At 41.8% G+C, this 22110-nt stretch overlaps 1 protein-coding gene across 1 annotated transcript in view; it reads right to left on the bottom strand.

The window, feature by feature from the left end:
* The window catches only part of LOC136873928 (transcription factor CP2), a 524699-nt gene that overhangs the window by 371482 nt on the left and 131107 nt on the right, over positions 1–22110 (bottom strand). Inside the window, exons 2-3 of the mRNA XM_067147290.2 lie at positions 4117–4499; positions 2760–3910 (exon numbers count right to left, since the gene is read on the bottom strand). Of these exons, the coding sequence (XP_067003391.2) occupies positions 2760–3357 (598 nt within the window). The 5' untranslated portion in view covers positions 3358–3910; positions 4117–4499. The remainder of the gene's footprint in view (positions 1–2759; positions 3911–4116; positions 4500–22110) is intronic.

Raw genomic sequence — 22110 nt, 5'->3', positions numbered from 1 at the left:
TTGTAAGGAGTTTGAGGTAAGAAGTGCGCTTTTAACCTCGTTTATGGCTACTGAAATTTCAATCTGTCCAGTGTGTAATAAAGGTGAGTTTGCTTTATATATAGTTCTTTAATGTAAGTAGTAAAACTTTTATAACACAAAATGGAGCGACAAAAAGTTCTGGCACTCTGGTTACTCCGTACCGGGCGAGTTGGCCGAGCGGTTAGCAGCGCGCAGCTGTGACCTCGCATCCGGGAGATAGTGGGTTCGAACCCCACTGTCGGCAGGCCTGAAGATGGTTTTCTGTGGTTTCCCCATTTTCACACCAGCCAAATGCTGGGGTTCTACCTTAATTAAGGACACGGCCGCTTCCTTCCCATTCCTAGACCTATCTGTGTCGGTGCGACGTAAAGCAAAATAGCAAAAAAAAAAAAAAAAAAAAAAAAAAAAAAAAAAAAAAAAAGTTATTCCATCACCGAAGGAATAGTCAATGACAGAAGCGCAGAAGTTGCAGATTTTTATACATTATTTGAAGAAGCAGCCTACAATGCAATGGGAATAATAATAATAATAATAATAATAATAATAATAATAATAATAATAATAATAATTGTATCGGTTGGTACACCTATACGCCATACATTTGAAATTTCCGCCTTAAAGTACGCCTCTACAGCTGAAACTCTGAACTTTAAAACTGAATTAATTCAACCGTTTATCTGAAGATGTCACTGTGTTAATTTCGAATTGTTTTTGTTTACCAATTATCAAGAAGTGTGGACATTCCCTCACAGATGTCTCTACCAAAAACTATGATCATGCACCCTGGTGCGAAGTGATGGAACTTTTCTTGAAGATATTTTATACTCATAAGTTTTCCTATAACTAAATTTCGTTCTTTCATTTGTAGGTTGGCAATATAAATCTTTCTTTCCGCCAGTTTTGAACTTAGCCAATCCCGAATCTCTTTAATTAATTTTGGACCAATCGTGTCCTTCTTCCTCAATTTTGGATCTGTAACTTTTAGACGACCAATAAACGTCTGTGGGTGTGTCTTAATTATTCATGAAAGGTCTCGAATCTTCCACGAGGGTATAAAAACTGCTGATTATCCGGGCTCTCCGCCACTTCAACAACATCTCGCTTAGTGTATGGAAGTATAGCAGGGGGCAGGTTGCGCCTCTTCCTTCGAGCAGCAGCTCTTCAGCAAAGGTAATGGCCCTTTAACATCTTTATTTCTTTCTTGCTCAGCAGTTTAACCCCCGGGGAAGGTTCGAAACCTTTTCAAAGTATCCTACCTGTTTAAAAATGTAACTGAGGGCCGGATTATGTACACATTTTCTTATTACTTTAACTGTAAATCGGGGATAGAGAGTGCTTTACCCTCTTGAGCTCCCCTTCAATTTGGATTTGAGGTGACTACGTTTTCATAACCGATTTTCTTCTCTTCATTAACGTGTTAAATTATTTTTCTTGTACGAGTCACCTCTATAGTATGGGAATAGCCCCTGTGTATCGGCTTAGCGCTACTTAGGTTTTAACAAGCTTTCATGTAGGAGTGCAAGTTCTCGCCTCCATTCAGCTTTGTATTTTGGGCCATTAACTTAACCCGTTTTTGTTTTCCTTCCTGCAAAGGCCCAGTTGATTGGGTACGAGATACCCCTGTTCCAGTATAAGTTGTGCCTTGATGGCAGTTCAGTGTAATAATCTGTTACTGCCTTTAATAGGCTTGGACGATTGAGAGCGGCTCAACTCTTTCTGGTATTTTGAAAGGTGCCTCCAGGAGGCTTGACATTACGAGGTGGGAGCAAGTGCTCCATGTAATTAGGGGTTTTCTGCCCTTTGGTAATTTGTGGTTGTGAGCCGTGAGCTCAAGGATTGTCAAATTGGGGCTCGAAGCCCAGGATTTGTAAAGACACCTTAACTTGTGTTTTCGCTTGTAAAATTTATTATTGTACCTGAATATTCATTGTTATTTCACCTAGTGAAAAATTGTTAAATCTTGTTGTCTATTGAAAATATAACCTTTATTTAAATTTTAAATTCATCTTTCGGACTTGTAGTTACACCCATTCCAGCCCGCACCTTCTTTCACCTCTGCTGATCCACCACAACACGGTAAAAATAATAATAATAATAATAATAATAATAATAATAATAATAATAATAATAATAATAATAATCACAGTAGACAGTTTTCAAAATTCTATCAGTGCATATAATTCTGAGTGTGTTCATTTTACTCTGAATCTTCGTCACTGACTGCAACCTGTAGGGCAGTGAAGCAACAGTTTGTATCATCGTTGTTACCAGTACAAAAGAAAATGAGAGACATACATTTCTTTTTTACAAGTTACTTTACGTCGCACCAACACAGATAGGTCTTATGGCGACGACAGGATAAGAACGGACTAAGAATGGTAAGTAAGCGACCGTGGCCTTAATTAAGGTACAGTCCAGCATTTGCCTGGTGTGAAAAGAGGAAACAACGGAAAACAATTTTCAGGGCTGCCGACAGTCTGGTTCGCACCCACTATCTCACAAATGCCAGCTGACAGCTTCGTGGCGCAAACCACGCAGTCACTAGCTCAGTAAGGGCCTAAAAATCCGAGCTCTACTCTTCCTTCTTTCGAACATTCACTCTTATTAGCATTAACCTCAGAAAACCCAAGCTTTTCTTCTTGGCACAATTCGTGTATTTTCAGTTACCGCTAATGACGACACACAAGAAAAAATGAAGGACAGAAAAACACTACCACGATAACATGAGCAAATCTTACCTGCATCCTGTTTGCGGGATTTCTCTCTCAGTTTGGCCACCTTTTCCTCCAACAATTGGAGCTGAAGTTGTTGTTGAGTCTGCTGCTGCTGCTGAGTCTGTTGCTGCTGCTGTTGTTGTTGCTGCTGTGGTTGCTGGGGAACCATCTTGACCTGAGAGGCTCCGTCTTCGGATTGGTTACATATTTTTCTCTTCCTAGAGATAGCAGCATTGTTACTGGCTACAATTTTACTGTTGCTGACCCCGGCGATGGTAGCTGTGGTGAAGGCCAACTTGAACTCATTAGGCCATGCGAACATATCTGCTGATGTGTCGTCTGTGATTACTTCGGGATTGCTGCAATCTGATCCCGGGCTTACATGGTTGGACCAAATCTGTCCAGGTTTATTACTGGCAGCCTCTTCATCTAGGATAGCCAAGATCTGTTGACCTGACTGCTGTTGCTGCTGTGGTTGTTGTTGCTGCTGCTGTTGTGTGTTGCTTTGATTTCCTTGCATCTCTTCCTGTATAAAAGGTTGCTGATCATGAAACGGTAAATCCATGATTCTAGCCACATCACTCAATATGACCTGAAGTTCCATTCCTTGCAGTATAGGCATCTGCCTTAGAGAATTTGAACTTAAAGAAAGGGATTAGCAAGAGCTAGCTTTACGATCACTTTTGGAAGTGCACATCTAGTGCACTGTCAGATTACTTAATTTTCAGTGCCAGTCTTACTTTTCAGGCAGTGAACAACCTAGTTTTCATACATCAAAAGCACACAATGCAAGAACTGATGAAAGAACTCTCCAGATATGACTTCCTTCTATAGGTTGGTCTAGTTCTTCAATCATGTGTACACTTGGTCAAGGAGAGAAATTAATTTCACCTAAAAGTACTTGTTCACCAATATCGACTTCTCTCCAGGACAGTAATTTCCTTTGCACTAAGAGCTAGTATTCTTGATTCCTTCCGCACCAAGTTACACTTAAGATACCGTTCAGTTCCAATGATGAGGAATAAAGATTGCATAAATTCCTTGTGAGATTCACTAAAAGAAGACGCAGGACAACAACGACGATGGTGACTACGATAGCGACAACTTCTACAGCTTCGATCCAAGCCGCCAAGAGAACTTCCAACCCGACACACCACCATCACCTCAGAAGCACACTAGTCCCGAGAAAAAAAGAAACGAAATTCTCTAAGTTGACAAGTCCAAGATACAGAGTGTTAAAGACACAACTCTTGAAAGTAAAAAACGTAAAGAAAATAAAGCAACCCCATATTAAACAGAATAAAAGACTGATCTTAACTCTAAAAGCTATAGTTTACTGATGCTTCATTTCAAGAAAATATTCAACACAAGAGATATATACTTGTAAATGCAGGCACCGCTGAATTTCTCAATCACTTTGCAGGCAACGGCGTCTTTTGAGTGTGCGTGTAAAGAAATCCTCGATGGAACAGTGTGATGAGCAACAACACGCTGAACAGCTGATAGGAGTGGACGTTGAAGTCCACAACCTCCAGACTAAAGCTTGGAGTAATCAATGAAGAACCAGCTCTGGCTACACACGCTGCCGCAGCCCAGGTGCAACAACGAACTGCTCCTCTTTCTCTCGCGCTTCGGGATCCAGAAGCAATGACGGCCAGGTAGAACTCGACGGCTAGCCTTCAGCCGCTGGTGTTCGCAGGCTTGGTACAGAGGCGGTTGGTCGTCACAAGAGGTACGGTGCTCGTCCAAATACATTCAGCGGTTCTGAAACATAAGACAAACATAGCCTCATGAGCATACAGTTACGACAGTTTGTTTGATACAATTCCTTTTGAATCTCCCTTGTAAAGTTACCATCAACCTTAATTGGTTCAGAAAGAAACATGATTGACAAAATCTACATTTCCAGTTCAATGTGGTGGCTTTGTTGCTCCAATGATACTGAGTAGCTCAACTTCTAACTGCACAAATGAATAATTAATTCAGTGTGCTTACTGTCGTGTGTATTATTACTAACGACTCAAAGACGTGTATAATTACAGCTAAACCGGGCGAGTTGGCCGTGCGCGTAGAGGCGCACGGCTGTGAGCTTGCATCCGGGAGATAGTAGGTTCGAATCCCACTATCGGCAGCCCTGAAGATGGTTTTCCGTGGTTTCCCATTTTCACACCAGGCAAATGCGGGGGCTGTACCTTAATTAAGGCCACGGCCGCTTCCTTCCAACTCCTAGGCCTTTCCTATCCCATCGTCGCCATAAGACCTATCTGTGTCGGTGCGACGTAAAGCCCCTAGCAAAAAAAAAATAATAATAATAATAATTACAGCTAAAATGAGCACAATAAACACTCTTTAAAACTAAACTTTCCGGTTATTGAATATTATACCAACGCAGGAAATGAAATGTCGTATGGCTTTTAGTGCCGGGATATCCCAGGATGGGTTCGGCTCGCCAGGTGCAGGTCTTTCTGTTTGATTGCCGTAGGCAACCTGCGCGTCGTGATGAGGATGAAATGATGATGAAGACAACACATTCACCCAGCCCCCGTGCCATTGGAATTAACCAATTAAGGTTAAAATCCCCGACATGGCCGGGAATCGAACCCGGGACCCTCTGAACGGAAGGCCAGTACGCTGACCGATCAGCCAACGAGTCGGACACCAACGCAGGGAAACCTTCCTAAGGCACTTCCGTGATACAGACAGATACGTCATGGCAAAAGTGTATCATTTAAGAAGGATCTCCTTTTTTCTGTACCCCGGTTAAAAACATAGATTATACAGTTTAATTTTGTCTTAACGATAATTTTACAACGCAATTTTACATTCGGATTGTACAAAGACTGTACCATAAAGACATACAGTACTTATCTTTTCCGGCACAACACTGCCTGAAAGAGTAGAATTATAGTGTGATGAATTTACTTCATGTGGTCGTAATGATCATCTTAGGGGAAGTTTCTGCATTACGCAGTATGCTACCAGTCCTTACTAATTATTTTCTAGATCTTAATATGCCTCCGACATAAATCTGACAAATTCTTAGGCTGGGTCTTAACAAGCTTACTGGCACTTCAAAGGGTACTACAGCACAATCATTGCGATGCTCTGCTCTTAGACTTGTATATCCAATTACCGAATACTGCTTCCCCAAATCATTTAAAACAGCGATCATTTAGCTGAACAGTATGATGCGGATCATTTCTGGGACTGTCAAATTTACTGCAACATACTGGTTACCATTTCTTTCCCACGTCACTCCACCAGATTTGCGCCTTTCGAATGTGGCATTTTTGAGAATGCAATAAATAACATCTCACCCAACACTTCTAGCAATCCGTAGGGATATCAAGTATCTTAGTATCAATGGCCTAAAGTATCGCCACCCACCTTATCTTTTATTTAGTGATGGGACTGATGGCTATTAGTGCCAGGACTGTCCGAGGACATGTTCGGATAGCCTGGTGCAAGCCCTTCTATTTGACACCCATGAACGACCCGCGCGTCTGAGTGTAGGACGACAACAACGACGTGGGGAGAAGGTGAAATCCGGTGTCGACACATTGCTTACCCTTGCCAAATAACACGATTGAATAACCACCAACAGCGTCACATGACCGCCCTCCATATGAACATTGCGGAAAAGTGATTAGCAATAATTGTATAGCCTACCACCGCCTCGCTCACGCTGTCGGTCAGCATTCTGGTGGTGAAATGTTTTCAACCAACGGGACTCGAACCGGCTAACCACGGTGTTAGACCATATAGACTTGACGCCTTCACGATCATGACCACTGAAATGAAATGTCGTATGGCTTTTAGTGCCGGGATATCCCAGAACGGGTTTGGCTCGCCAGGTGCAGGTCTTTCTATTTGACTCCTGTAGGCGACCTGCGCGTCGTGATGAGGATGAAATGATGATGAAGACAACACATACACCCAGCCTCCGGGCCATTGGAATTAACCAATTAAGGTTAAAATCCCCGACCCGGCCGGGAATCGAACCCGGGACCCTCTGAACAGAAGGCCAGTACGCTGACCGTTCAGCCAACGAGTCGGACATCATGACCACTAATCAATGGGAACAACCAAACAGTTGACAGAGGTAAACGTCACTCCGAAGAATAGAAACAGCAGTGGTCATACTGTATGTAGCTCCCGACTGATTTAGAGTTTAAGCTGTTCGTCTTGCAGGAGGCAGGAGTTACCCATCACTGAACAAGTTTCGCACTAAATATGACCACTGTGCATATTTGTTCCATAAGAGAGCTTTCGGAGCTCAACCGAATGTGACTGTAGATCATATTATCCTTGCTGAATCTCCGCTGCACTCATATCAGGGATCACAAACAAACATTGTGAAGGTACCATCACCCCTAATCCAGTGGCTGAATAAACTCAGTGTGCAGCTCTGAAGTTGTGATTTTGTACTTTCGGCAAGTTTATTGGCGTCTCGCTGCTGTCGTATATATGGTTAATTATTCTACAGTGGAACCTTGGATTGCGAGCATAATTCGTTTCGGCAACATGCTTGTAATCTAAAGCGCTCGTATATCAAAGCAAGTTTTCCCATAAGAAACAATTGAAACGCGGATGATTCGTCCACAACACAAAAATATTTATTCGCATACCATTTCTAAAACAAAATATAACGTAAAACATATTAAAGTGAACTTTTTCTTACAATAAAATCATTTTTGGTGTGAGGGAGACGAGAGATGACATGAGACGAGTTACTGTGTAGCACGAATCTCACGAACGGAATCACTGCTGTCTGTTGGCTCACTGGAATTCTTTTCTTCTCGTGCAACTTTAACGAGGAATCTGTCCAATGACTGCTGCTTTTGCCTCTTTTTAAGGATTTCACGAAAATGTGACATTGCATGCCACTGAACTGATTCATCGCTCACACTGCTACAGCCTTATTCGGGTGGTGTTTGTGTACACAATTTTGCACCGTTTCCCACATTTCGCACTTCTCCCGAATCTCAGTTGATTCCATTGACATTTCCTCCTCCTCTTCCCCGGACGAGATCTCCATAACCTCCTCCTGTTGTTCGCGATGCAGGTCGATCAGTTCGTTGGTGGTCACTTCCTGGCTATGTTCTTGCACCAGCTCTTGAATGTTTACGTCATTCACCTCCAGCCCCATAGTCTTCCCTAAGGACACAATTTCATCGACAATCGGCGGCTCATTGTCATCAACAATCCCCTCAAAGTCACGTCCAAGAACACAGTCAGGCCACAGCCTTCCCCAAGCGGAAGTGAGAGTTCTCTTGGTGACTCCATCCCAGGCTTTACCGATGATCTTCAGGCAGTTCACGATGGGAAAATGATTTCTCCCAAACTCTCGGAGGGTACGGTTTGGTTCTTCGGTCACTTCGAAGCATCACTCAAATAGTGCTTTGGTGTATAGCTTCTTGAAGTTCGAAATAACTTGCTGATCCAGAGGCTGGAGTAGTGTTGGGAGGAAGGAACTTAACCTTAAAGAACTTGAATTCCTCCAATAAGTCGTCCTCAGAGCCTCAAGGCCTGGAGGATGAGCAGGAGCATTGTCCATAATCACCAAGACTTTGAGCGGCAGATTATTTTCTGAAAGGTATTTCTTCACTACAGGACCAAGGACCTCGTTCATCCATTCAACAAACGAACAGGGGAGGGGAAATCGTAGGCACACGTGACGCTCATACTGCGGAACCTCACTCGCTTATCAAGTTACAAATTATTTTAAATATTTGCTCGTCTTGCAAAACACTCGTAGACCAAGTTACTCGCATTCCGAGGTTTCACTGTATTTCTTAATCTTGTAAAGCAAAGGCATCTCCGTACAGGCCATGAAGGCTCTAGGAGAAGTGGATGGTAAAGACTTCCACTATTCGTAACCTCGGCATCCAGTGGGATGGAGTGGCTAACTCTATTCCCGGCCGCCACTGCTCCCGGGAATTAACCTGGTTAGCAGTTTTGGTGAAGGTCGACTGAACATCAGAGCCATGTGTCATTCTACCTAGGAAAGGAAATCACGTTTCTTAATTTTCCGACTTCCTGAGGAGCAATCGAACCCACGTCCTTTAGGGTGGACGAGCACGCATGTACTACCTCGGATATTCTTAGTCCTGTAGTCATAAGCTAAATTAATGAATTAGTTCAACAAAGTTGGCATCTTACTGCTGTATATATGGTTACTTATTCTAGTTCTTAATTCTGTAAAGCAAAATACATAAAAATCGCGTATTATAATTCATTTTCTGACGCAAGTGGCAAATGATCCAGTGTTTGTATCTCACATTTTATTTTCGGACGAGACACGATTTCATAATAATGGCTCCGTGAATCGTCATAATATGCACTACTAGAGTGTTGAAAATCCTCACTGGGTAAGGCAGGCAGCATTTCAGGCACGATGGGATGTAAATGTCTGGTGTGGTATACTGGGTGATCACCTAATTGGACCATATTTCTTTGAGGATCATTTGACAGGAGCCCGGTACCCACAGTTTCTTCAAGACCAACTACCACTGCTGCTAGAGGATGTGCCCTTGGGTGAGCGTGTAACCATATGGTATCAATACGACGGAGCCCCCCCCCCCTCACATGTCAGTAGATGTTCGCAACTACCTGAACGTTACACATCCCGGTCGATGGATAGGAAGGGGAGGACCAGTCACCTGGTCTGCCAGATCGCCCGATTTGACGCCACTGGACTTCCTATGGAGCTATTTGGAGGATATAGCGTACGCTCAGCAGCCGGAAAATCCTGAAAGCCTTCGAAACCTTATTACGGAAGCTTGTGAAACCGTAACACCTACAATGTTACAAAGAGCCAGAATGGCAGTTCAACGGCGTTCAGTGAGTGATTAAAGGCGATTGTTGCTTGGCATACGGCAAAGAACACACCATAACGACATCAGTGACGTTGGATAGGATGCCTAACAGCATAAAACGTCAGGCGCGGCTGACTCATCCGGTATACACTGATCAGCCAGAACATTATGACCACCTTCCTAATAGCCGGTGTGTCCACCTTTGGCACAGATAACAGCGGCGACGCGTCTTGGCATGGAAGCAATGAGGCCTTGGTAGGTCGTTGGAAGGAGTTGGCAGAACATCTGCACACACAAGTCCCCTAATTCCCGTAAAATTCCGGGGAAGGGGGCGATGAGCTCTGACGCCACATTCAATCACATCCCAGATGTGTTCGATCGGGTTAAGATCTGGCAAGTTGGGGGCCAGCACATCAATTCCAACTCGCTACAGTGCTCCTCGAAACACTCCATCACACTCCTGGCCTTGTGACAAGGCGCATTAACTTGTTAAAAAATGCCACTGACATTGGGAAACATGATTGTCATGAAGGGGTTTACGTGGTCCGCAACAGGTGTACGATACTTGTCGGCGATCATGGTGCCTTGCACGAGCTTCACTGGACTCTTGGATGCCCACGTGAACGTTCCCCAGAGCATAATTGATCCGCCGCCAGCTTGTCTCCGACCCGCAGTAGAGGTGTCAAGGAGCTGTTCCCCTGGAACGCGACGGATTCCCACCCTCCCATCAGCATGATGAAAAAGGTATAGGGATTCATCAGACCATGTAACGTTCTGCCACTGCGCCAACGTCCAGTGACGATGGTAACGTGCCCATTTCAGTCGTAGCTGCCAATGTCGTGGTGTTAACAATGGCACATGCTTGGGTCGTCGGCTGCGGAGGTTCATCCTTAGGAGTGTTCGGTACACTGTGTGTTCAGACACACTTGTACTCTGCCCAGCATTAAAGTCTGATGTTAGTTCCACCACAGTTCGCCGCCTGTCCTGTTTTACCAGTCTGCGCAGCCTACGACGCCCGACATCTGTAATGAGGGGTGGCCGCCCAACCCCTCGACGTTTGGACGTGGTTTCACCTTGGTTTCGCCACTTGTTGAAGACACTCACCACAGCACTCCTCGAACACCCGACAAGTCGTGAAGTTTTCGAAATGCTCGTGCCGAGCCTCCGAACCATCACAAACTGCCCTCGGTCAAACTCAGACAGATCGCGCGCCTTACCCATTCTACCCACGGAAAGTACGCTCACTGACACTAAATGCACCCGTGCGTGTGTCTGACTAGCAGTCATTCCTCGTCAGGTGACGCTGCTATCGCCTGGACGGTTTTATATCGATAGTAAGTAGGTGGCCATGATGTTCTGGCTGATCAGTGTATTACTGATGGTGGTTACGGTAATTTCTTGTTTTACGTTGTTTTTACCCTCCAGATTCATTTGATGCTTACGATATTTTTCCAGTATGTGGAGTAGAGTCCGACTGACGTATAAACATAGTAACATAGTAGCCTCTCCAGGGATGATATGCTAGTTTACGAGCTATGTACTCTGCAGTCAGGAATTTTCTTTATTATAGCGTTTACTCTTGAATAAAGACTTGCAATTGGAGCTATACAAAGATATCGTCCTACTCTTGCCTCGAGATAAAATGGCGAGTCATAACGGATAACCATAGCAATGGTTAAAGATGGTGTCCATATTCACTAACGTATTTACTAACCCCTTGTATTGGGAGCCCAAGTTTCTGGATCCAACCTCAGTACAAGTCGAACCACATTTAGATGGGAGTGACATTCGTATACAAGACGTTAACATTAAAGGTGTCAATATTAAGTTCAAATATTTATTTATTTATTTATTTATTTATTTATTTATTTATTTATTTATTTATATCGACAGAGCCAACTGTCGGCTACGAATACGCAAGGTACATGACATTTATGTCCTTTTCCTTTCATGTTCCCCGAAGGTTTTTCAACCTCAGGTCCCTCCCCTATCTTTTTTCTATCGTGATGTTCCGCAGTTTAGCTAGTTGTTACTCCAAATTATTCCTCGATTACGCAAAGTTCTATCGAAAAGTTAGTCTGTCTTGAATTATTAGAATTAGTATTGTCTACACGAAAATTGTATTTTTCTTATAGAGAATGTCCGTGATGTGAATTTGAAACACTACACACTCGGAATGATACATGCTTCATGCCTGAGATGGATGGTATACATCATAGCTCCTTGTTATTTGGTTATTTGTCTCCAAAGGTCAAGCTGTAAGCTAATAGATTCTAATTTGCTGTCCGTGAAGTGAGTGGTCTTCCTCTTCATGGTGGACGCCCGTTCCCATAGAGATATAAAGTGAGATTCTTCACATCGTCAGTCATTAAGTAGTCTGGTCCGCGACGTGGGCCAGCTGCCAGAGTCCACCCTCGATGAGCCCCATGTGGAAATGTGACTCCGGAACATAGCATTCATGCGCGAGTTTCACGTAGCAAGGATGGGACAAGAGATGTTATAATCGGTACTGTCATGAGTCACTCTCACAAATAGAGCAGCATCACAGTGCCTTAATTATAAGAATGTTACATCTAAATTTCAAAGCACAAGAAACAAAAATGCTCATCCTCTGCATGTTACAACTCCAGCCACGTATTTTCTTTCAATGCTAAGTTTGATTTAGAGGTCACATTTATCTTTCGAATAATTCTTTTATACTGCATTTAAAAGGTTTCATTTATAGTAAAAAATCTGTCTACATATCTATGTATTCACCGTAACTTCATTTCCTTACTTTCAGTTGGACTGGTAGTCCTATTATTTTAAAATCAGAGTATGGCTAACTAGAATGAATGTACTGTAGTTATTTTATCAGACAGAATCTTGCTTTCTTTATTAACGTTAACTCTTTATGTAGTAAACAGTATTTTCTTCCTCTGACATATATTATTCACAGAACAGGCTATTTTATTTCTGTTCATATTTACAAATTATTAAATATTTCTTTGAAGATAAAATAATGGCTGCGGAAGGCAATGTAGGAACTGTAGGAATGAGTGATAATTAAGAAAAGTGGAGGAAGAGAGAGCGAGTTTGACAGAGATAATTAGGTTTTAAGGAGAGAGGGCAGGTCTCCTAAATACTGTATATGTAAAGGATAGAATACTTAGGCAAGAGGAAGTGGAAGGAAGGGGAGAAGATGTAGAAGACATGCGGGCAAATGTTTTAAGGGAAGGAAAATGAGGGCTAAGAATTCTCCTTAGGGAGTGAGTTCAGGAGAGGTATCGATTACGAATCGGTATGAGTCACTGCAGGTAGAAAAGCATAGGAAAGATGGGGAACAGGGAAGTGACAAATAGAAAGAACGAGGCAACAGGAAAGGGAACGGTCTAAAAGAGCAACGTACAGGATAGTAAGAGGGAGGTGGAACAAGGCCGTGACAGGCAGAGAACGGAGAAAGAAGTGGGTTCTGCAGGCGCAAGGGAAGACCAGGAGAGGACGGGATCTAATGAGATGGATGGGGCTGAGGTTTTCGTCATGAGCGACTCTATCGTTAGGCATGTGGGGAAAGTATTTGGCGGAAAGGAAACCAGGGTGGACTATTATCCAGGAATTAGGTTAAGGCAGAGGTTGAGGAAAACAGAAGAGAAGGAGGAAGGCAAGGACAAGGTGATAATATTTCACGTTGGCACCAACAACGTAAAACAAGTAGGAATAGGTACGAACATAGTTGGGGATGTGTGCGATCTGGTTACGGGAGAAGTTTACGGAAACAGTAATTATCAATGGGATACTGTGTAGGAGGAACACTGAAATGAGGGTGACTGGGGATTTAAATGAGACTAGGGAATGGGTATGTGGGAAACTGGGAGTGGGATTTGTACATTCTAATGGGCGGGTAGGAGATAGGGATCTGCGTTCAGATGGCCTTCACTTGAACCGCAATGGTACATACAGTATAAGTTAAAGAGTTATAGGGAGGTACATTCAGTGAAACGGGCTGGGCTAGGAAGTGGTGGTAACAGTATAAAGTGCTGGAAGGCAAATAAGGATGACATAAATTTGTTAGCATTAAACTGTAGGAATACTGTAAAGAAGGAATGGAATTAAGTAATTTAACAGGTGTATATTTACCAGATATTGTAATAGGAGTTGAGGCTTCTTAGAATATAGATTCAAAATATCTGCTGGTTTTACAACCTATTGAGTCGATTTTCACTCGTTTATTGTCAGTTCCTGTTTATTTTATTTTGTAAAATTCCTTGGGGCAGGGGCGTCTAACACCGCCAACATGTATGTGAGTCAACACTGGTGTGCTTGGTTAAGCCTAGAATGGTAACAATTCGCCTCATAGACGTACACGCAAATGTAAATGCCCGCCAAAGCGAGTGACCTTGACAAGGCATCCCTACCCTCCAGCTATGCTTCAAACAGCCCTCGGTGAGTAATAATCCCTCTTAAGTAATGTAGTTCGGCTGAGAGGCGCATAGTTACCATCAATCGGTGTGATTCTTTCTAGTTTATTTCATGGGAGTTTTTATCAAATTTGTTGTAGGCTATTTTTCTTTTACTTGAGTTACTTCTGGAACAAGAATTTACTTTCAACAAGCTAGTAAGACTGTCTTGAGAGTCTAGTTTTTTTACTGGTGTTTATTTTTATGTACCACTTGTGCCTTGTATATCTTGTGTTGGAAATAGAATAATTAATTCAAGTTTCAGAAAGAAAATATCATTGAATTCACCTCTATACTTAGTGATGTAGTTAACATGAAGAACGTTTGAGAAAAGAAAGACAGGAGACAGTACAGACGTTGTTTTGCGCCGTGTGCGCCTTGGAAGCTTATAGTTACCAATAAGCGTTAAATTTCCTTGTTACCATTCTAGGGTTAAGGCTTCATTCACCGTGTTTAATTTAACAGTTATATATATACTCGCTTTCGCTCGTTGGGGGCTCCGGCCACAAACCCCCAATTCCTCAACATTACAAGTGGTCTCCTGGAAAATTACTGTGACGAACCGGTACTTCGTTACGAAAAACGGATTGCGCCACCAGACGGCCCGTATATTCGCGTACATATTTGATCCTATAATATTTTCTCGTACCGTATATTCACGATTTATAGCAAAGATAGCGTTTGGACGAGTTGCAAATTACGTACGATTCTCACAAGATAAGAAATTATTTTCCTAACGTAACGGGAAGCTACAGTCTTGAAACTTGGTAGGTTTATCGTGGTTGAAACGCTCTATATTCCCGTTATTTGATGTTTTGTCGTATTTGCATCGAGTTGACCGTAGATTCGTTTAGAAACTTGGATTAGGAGTACAGTGTTTACGTATTACTTCCGTTGCTAGAATCATACATTTTGCTCACATGTGACCCACAAACGTTCCAATGAGCCTGCCAAATTTAATGATTCTATCGGTCTTATAAGTGTGCAAAACAGTTAAATTAATTACGGAAAATGTAAAAAAAGGCCGTTAAATCTGAAAAATGCAGCTCTATCCAAGGCATAAGGGATCAAGTTTGACTAAAATTTCCGGGACCGAAGTTGTAGATCTCTTCATGATGGGATCCGAACGTCTTGTCCATTTGGCGGTACGACTTACAGTTTAGCCACCAAAATCCTCGAAACGTTAGTTAACACCATCATGAAAATTGCTTCCAGATTTCGATAATTTCTGGAGATAAAATCGTTAAACAATGCAACTCTTTCGAATTTCTCCGTCGGTTGCAGGCCAAAGTTGTAACTGCGACAAATTTTAATTTTCTGGCGCACTGCAACATATCGTCCACAATTTAGTTTAAGGGAAGGGAAATAAAAATAACAAAAAATCAACATTTGGAACTTTTCCACAATACAGCCTAATAGCTATCATATTGCCAAATATCAAGTTTCTAGCTCATGCCGAAGTTGGAAAACGGTTTTATATATATAATATAGAGCCAGGCAATGTGCACGCTAAATAGTGCAGACTTTGATTTGGAAATTTATTGCGACAAAACGGTACGTCATATCAAGGTATGGATTGCGCCATCAGACGACTCCTTTAGTCGCCTACATTACTATCTTAGGCATATTCTCGTATCTCGCTTATTTATACCAAAGAAGGAGGTGAACGTTTCGATCCATGTCAAATTTCGTCCGCTTTAAACAAGTTGAAAAATGATTTTGCCAAATTAGCAGACAGCTACAGTCTTGAAATTTGGCACGCTGGACGATGATGCAACGACCTACAATTTTGGTTATTTGAGGTTTTGACGTATCTCAATGGTCTTCACCATAAATTGATTAATAAACATACATTATGCTGAAATTAGGTTAGTGTTTCTACATATTCCTTCAGTTTCTCATACATTCAAGGCAGCTAGAATAATGAAAGTCGGTCTACATATGGCTAATGGTCGTGCCAGGGAGCGTGCTGAATTTAGTGCATCTATCTGTTTTATGGGTGTGTGAATCAGTAAAAAAATATCTGAAAATTTAACAAAATTGACCAAAACCGGGGAAATGAAGCTCAATCTAAGGTAGAAGAGGTCGAGATACGACAAAAAGTCATAGGACCAAAGTTGTAGATATCTTCATTTTAACATCACGAAGTTCAATCCGTTTATGATAGCAATTACCGTTCAGCCACAAAATAGCTCGAAACGGAAGTCTGCACCGTCAATAAATTTGGCTTCATATTTCGATTTTTCAGTGGGTAAAATATTCAAAATTTGAACTTGTCGCAATTTCTTCGTCGGTTACAGGCTTGGAGCTAGAGCACTGCCAAATTTTAATTTTGCGGGGCACTGCATCATGGCGTCTGCCATTTTGTTTGGGGGAGGGGGCAGAAATTATAATTTGAATTTTTTGGAATTTTTCCGTAGGTTGCAGGCTAATAGTTATCAGATTGCCGAATTTCAACTTCATAGTTCATCTGGAAGGGCCTAACACGAAATTTGAGTCTAAATTTTGATTGGGCGGGGAGGGGGCTAAATATGAAAAAATTTGAACTTTTTGGAATTTTTCCTAATAGCTATCACACTGAAGAATCTCAAGTTGCTAGATCATCTGGGGGGGGGGGGGGATAAATATGAAAAAATTGAACTTGTTGGATTTTTCCTTGGGTTGCAGCCTAATTATTAAAAGACTGCTGAATTTCAAGTTCCTAGCTCATCTGGAAGGGTCTAACCCGAAATTTGAGTCCGATATTTTGATTCGGTGGGGGGAGCTAATATGAAAAATTAAAAATTTTTGGAATTTTTGCTTGGGTTACAGCCTAATATGTATCAGATTGCCGGCTGCAAGGGTCTAAAACGAAATTTGAGTCCGATAATTTGATTGGGCGTGGGGGCTAAACATGAAAAATTTGAACTTCTTGGAATTTTCCTTGGGTTACAGTCTAATAGGTATCAGATTGCCGGCTGGAAGGGTCTAACACGAAATTTGAGTCCGATAATTTGATTGGGCGGAAGGGTGTAACACGAAATTTGAGTCCGATATTTTGATTCGGTGTTGGGCTAAATATTAAAAATTTGAATTTTCGGAATATTTCCTTGCGTTGCAGCCTACTAGCTATCAGACTGCCGAATTTCAAGTTCCTAGCCCATGTGGAAGGGCCCAACCCGAAATTGGAGTCCGATATTTTGATTCGGTGGGGGGGGGGCTAAATATGACAAATTTGTACCTTTTGGAAGTTTTCCTTGGGTTACACCCTAATAGCTATCAGATTGCCGAATTACAAGTTCCTAGCTCATCTGGAAGGGTCCTACCCATAATGTGAGACCGATATTTCATTCGGTTGGGGGGGGGGGAGCTAAATATGAAAAATTACAACTTTTTGGAATTTTTCCTTGGGTTACAGCCTAATAGGTATCAGATTACCGGCTGCAAGAGTGTAACATAAAATTTGAATCCGATAATTTGATTAGGCGTGGGGGGGGGAGCTAACATGAAAAATTTGATCGTTTTGGAATTTTTCCTTGGATTACATCCTAATTGGTATCAGATTGCCGAATTTCAAGTTCCTAGCCCATCTGGACGGGTCTAGCCCGAAATTGGAATCCGATATTTTGATCCGGTGGGGTGGGGGTGGAGCTAAATATGAAAAATTTGTACATTTTGGAGTTTTTCCTTGGGTTACAGCCTAATAGCTCTCAGATTTCCGAATTTCAAGTTCCTGCCTAATCAGAAAGGGTCCTACCAAAATTTGAGTCTGAACTTCATAGATTTTTGTCTTGGGTTGCAGCCTAATAGCTATCAGATTGCCGAATTACAAGTTGCTACCTCGTCTGGAAGGGTCCTACCTGAAGTTTGAGTCCGACATTTTGATTCGGTGTCGGGGAGCTAAATATGAAAAATTACAACTTTATGGATTTTTTCCTTGGGTTACAGCCTAATAGCTATCAGATTGCCGAATTACAAGTTCCTAGCTCATCTGGAAGGGTCCTACCCGAAATTTGAGTCCGATATTTTGATTCGGTGGGGGGAGTTAAATATGAAAAATTAGAACTTTTTGGAATTTTTCCTTGGGTTACAGTCTAATAGGTATCAGATTTCCGGCTGCAAGGGTGTAACACGAAATTTGAGTCCGATAATAAGATTGGGCGTGGGGGGGGGGTGCGGCTAACATGAAAGATTTGATCTTTTCAGAATTTTTCCTTGGGTTTCAGCCTAATAGGTATCAGATTGCCGAATTTCAAGTTCCTAGCCCATCTGGAAGGGTCTAACCCGAAATTGGAGTCCGATATTTTGATATTCGGTGGGGGGGGGGGCCAAAATATGACAAATTTGTACTTTTTGCAATTTTTCCTTGGGTTACAGCCTAATAGCTAACAGATTTCCGAATTTCAAGTTGCTGCGTCATCAGAAAGGGTCCTACCCGAAATCTGAGTCTGAACTTTATGGATTCTTTCCTTGGGTTACAGCCTAATATCTATCAGACTGCCCAATTACAAGTTCCTAGCTCATCTGGAAGGGTCCTAATCGAAATTTGAGTCCGATATTTTGCTTCGGTGGGGGTAGGGGAATTAAAAATGAAAAATTAGAACTTTTTGGAATTTTTCCTTGGGTTACAGCCTAATAGGTATCAGATTGCCAGCTGGAAGGGTCTAACACGAAATCTGAGTCCGATAATTTGATTGGGCGGAAGGGTGTAAGGGTATAACACGAAATTTGAGTCCGATATTTTGATTCGGGGAGGGGGGGCTAAATATGAAAATTGTGTACTTTTAGGAATTGTTCCTTGGGTTATATCCTCATAGCTATCAGAATGCCGAATTTCAAGTTCCTCGCTCATCTGGAAGGGTCCTACCCGAAATTTGAGTCCGATATTTTGTTTCGGGGGCTAAATATGAAAAATTTGAACTTTTTGGAATTTTTCCTTGGGTTATATCCTAATAGCTATCAGACTGCCGAATTTCAAGTTCCTAGCTCAACTGGAAGGGTCTAAACAGAAATTTAAGTCCGATATATTGATTCGGTGATGGGGGGACTAAATATGAAAATTTTTAACTTTTTGGAATTTTTCCTTGGGTTGCAGCCTAATAGCTATCAGACTCCATAATTTCAAGTTCCTAGCTTACCTGGAAGTGGACATTAATGTCAGTCAGTCAGTCAGTCAGTCAGTCAGTCAGTCAGTCAGTCAGTCAGTCAGTTAGCCTTGTGGCTTTAGATACTAGCAAATGTACCCGTGCTTCGCTAAGGTATTCTACATTGTATTCGAATACCGAAGTAAATACTGTACATGCAGCAAATAAGATTGTTTTAAAATTGCATGTCTCTTAGCGTTATCCGAGAAACAGCATGGGAAGGTCCCCATACGCTGTTTCCAATGTGAAGTGTTTCTTACGGATTTGTGATATAATGGCTGGCTCACTTGCCTACTACCATTCACAATCGAGTTGGGAAGTTTACATTATAATTGCAGGCCCCACTGCCTACTGCGTGGTCACAATCGATTTGGGGAGTTTTCGTTACAATGGCAGCCTCCTTTTCCTACTTCCAGACAGATAACAGTCGAGGAGTTTTTATTATAATGGCAGGCAACTACCCTACTATCAGTCGAAATTGAGTTGTGCAGTTATCATTATAATGTCAGGCCCCTTTTCCTATTGCCAGCAGCTTACCGCCAGTCACACCAAGTTGGTGAGTTTCCATCAAAATAGCAGGCCATTATGCCTAATGCCAGTCACATTTTAGATGGGGACATTTGTTTATAATTGCGGGCACCCTTGCCTACTTCCAAACACAATCGGGTAGGGGAGTTTTAAACAAAACTGCATGCTCCCTTGCCTTCTGCAAGTCAAATCGAGAAGTGAACTATTCATTACAATGGTAGGCCTTCCTTACTAATGCCAGTTACACAGGAGTTAGAGAAGGACCCCATTCCTACTGCCAGTCAAATTCGGTGCGGGGAGTACTGATTACAATAGCAGACACATCCTTTCTCGATCGCTACAAATCGACATCAGTGAATATATATACCGGTAAGTTAGATCGACATACGAAAGTATATGCTTGTTTACAATATTGCAGACCTTCATTTACAGATTAACTGCTGCTAAACGTATGTCATATCGACAAACGATTATACCATAAGACGCCGGATTTAGTGGCCTAAATGGCTAGTCCTATGATATATCATCTATTCTTGGATCAGATTGAGTTAGAAACGTTGAAAAGGGTAAAGTATTCGTAAGATTATCTCACAATCCATTACTTTTCGGATAATTATGTGACAGCTACATACATAGCATTTGGCTCACATATGGCTACTGGGTGGGCCAATTTTCGTGAAAAGTTTAATGATTCTATATTTCTTATAAGTGATTGAAAGTATGAATTATGCATGTGAAAAGTCCAAATTTACTTAACATCGATTAATAGAGAAAAATCAAACGTAAAAATGATACAGATACGACAAAAAGTCATAAGACCAAGGTTGTAGATCATTCCAGATTAAACGGAGATTGTGCAATCCGTTATGTGATAGGACCTCTCGAATGTCTGCACCATCATTAAAATTGCCTCCATATTTCAATATTCTTCGGGGATAAAAAGTGAAAAATCGAAAGATCTTGGAAGTTTTCCGTCCGTTACAGGCTAAAACGTATAATTTTTTCAAATTTCCATTTTCTTTTTCGTCTGGCAGATTATGCCGCAATCTGGATTTTGGGCGAGGAGGGTAAAAATTAGAACTTTCAGGAAACTAAACCAAAAAATATGCAGATGGTGATCATTAGCCCTTAAACGGGTACTGTGCGAAAATTTCGCCCAAACAGTCAATGCAGAGGCACACAGTCGTTACGATTTTATTTATATTGATAGATAAGGAATCTGTTCCACGTACAACACCTTTTGGGTTATGTCCGCTGGACTTAACCTGCAAAACTGACCATTCATGATATCTCCCTTATTAATCCTCCTGACGAAAATATGCACATGAAAAAAAGTTTTAGAGATGGAATTCCATCACGTTTTGTCGATTTCCAGTCAGGTTGGTCTTGTACTGTACATATTGTGGAAGAGTAAAATCACAATTTCGTTTCCCTATAAACCACCAGTCCATTCCGGGAACATGAAATGTTATTGACCTTTAAAACCTACCTTTGGGCAGATGGATGCTAAATATAAAGTTTGGTTCGAATATCTTCAGTAGTTTTCAAATTGTAAGAAATACACTTTACACGCACCCGCTCTTGAGTTAAGACTTGTACCGAAAAACGGTGCGTGCACATGGGGCTGTACCTTAATTAAGACCACGGCCGCTGACCCCCAGTCAGTACAGGGATTTAGAAACAATATTTGCCCTAAAACCTACCCAAGGACATGTGGATTCTAAATATGAAGTTTGGTGGAAATATATCCATTATGCCGCGTATATACGGAGTAATTAAGGAAAACAATAATACAGTTAAGAAAATGAAATTAATAGAAAATGGATTATAACTGAGGATAGGCGGATAACGGCAAATATGTAAATGCAAACTGACTGTATTGGAAAATGAAATGCCCCTCAAAAAAATATGCTGGTGTGAGTTATGGATATAATAAAGCGGTAACAGAGGAGAAATTTAGGCGCAGTGATGCTTAGGTAAACAGATAAGAAGATGACTAATGGTGTTATTAATCTATTCGAAGGCGGTTATAACCTCCAACGATATTCCGCCAATATCCCCCAGATAGGCCGATTGCCGCCTCTCTTGCCTTCCACCCAAGGAACAACCACGAATTTAAAAGCATGACGAGGAAAATGGCAATACGTTATGTACCTGCTGGCAAGCAGTCAGAGACGTTGCCATGGTAACCTGTAGGTTCGTTGTCGGTCTGTCGGTCACTCAATGCAGAGCATGATACCCGCAGAAAATAGTAAATTTCTCCGTCATGTGAAGAGTAAGGCGAGTAAGGCACATTATGAGCATAACGAAAGTTGTTTATAATGAAGAGACGTTTCACGTACGGTCCATGGAGTTTACAGAAAATCATAGTATAAGACCGTTCTGGTTTTCCTATAAACCCCCCGTCTATTCAAAGATTTTAAAATGATATGCATATCGAAACCTTCCCCAGGATTAGTATACTCTAAAT

Source organism: Anabrus simplex, chromosome 5 (genome assembly GCF_040414725.1).
Source record: "Anabrus simplex isolate iqAnaSimp1 chromosome 5, ASM4041472v1, whole genome shotgun sequence".
Lineage (NCBI taxonomy): Eukaryota > Metazoa > Arthropoda > Insecta > Orthoptera > Tettigoniidae > Anabrus > Anabrus simplex.
Note: the sequence above shows the minus strand (reverse complement) of the source record. Positions and strands in the feature narration are given on the sequence as shown.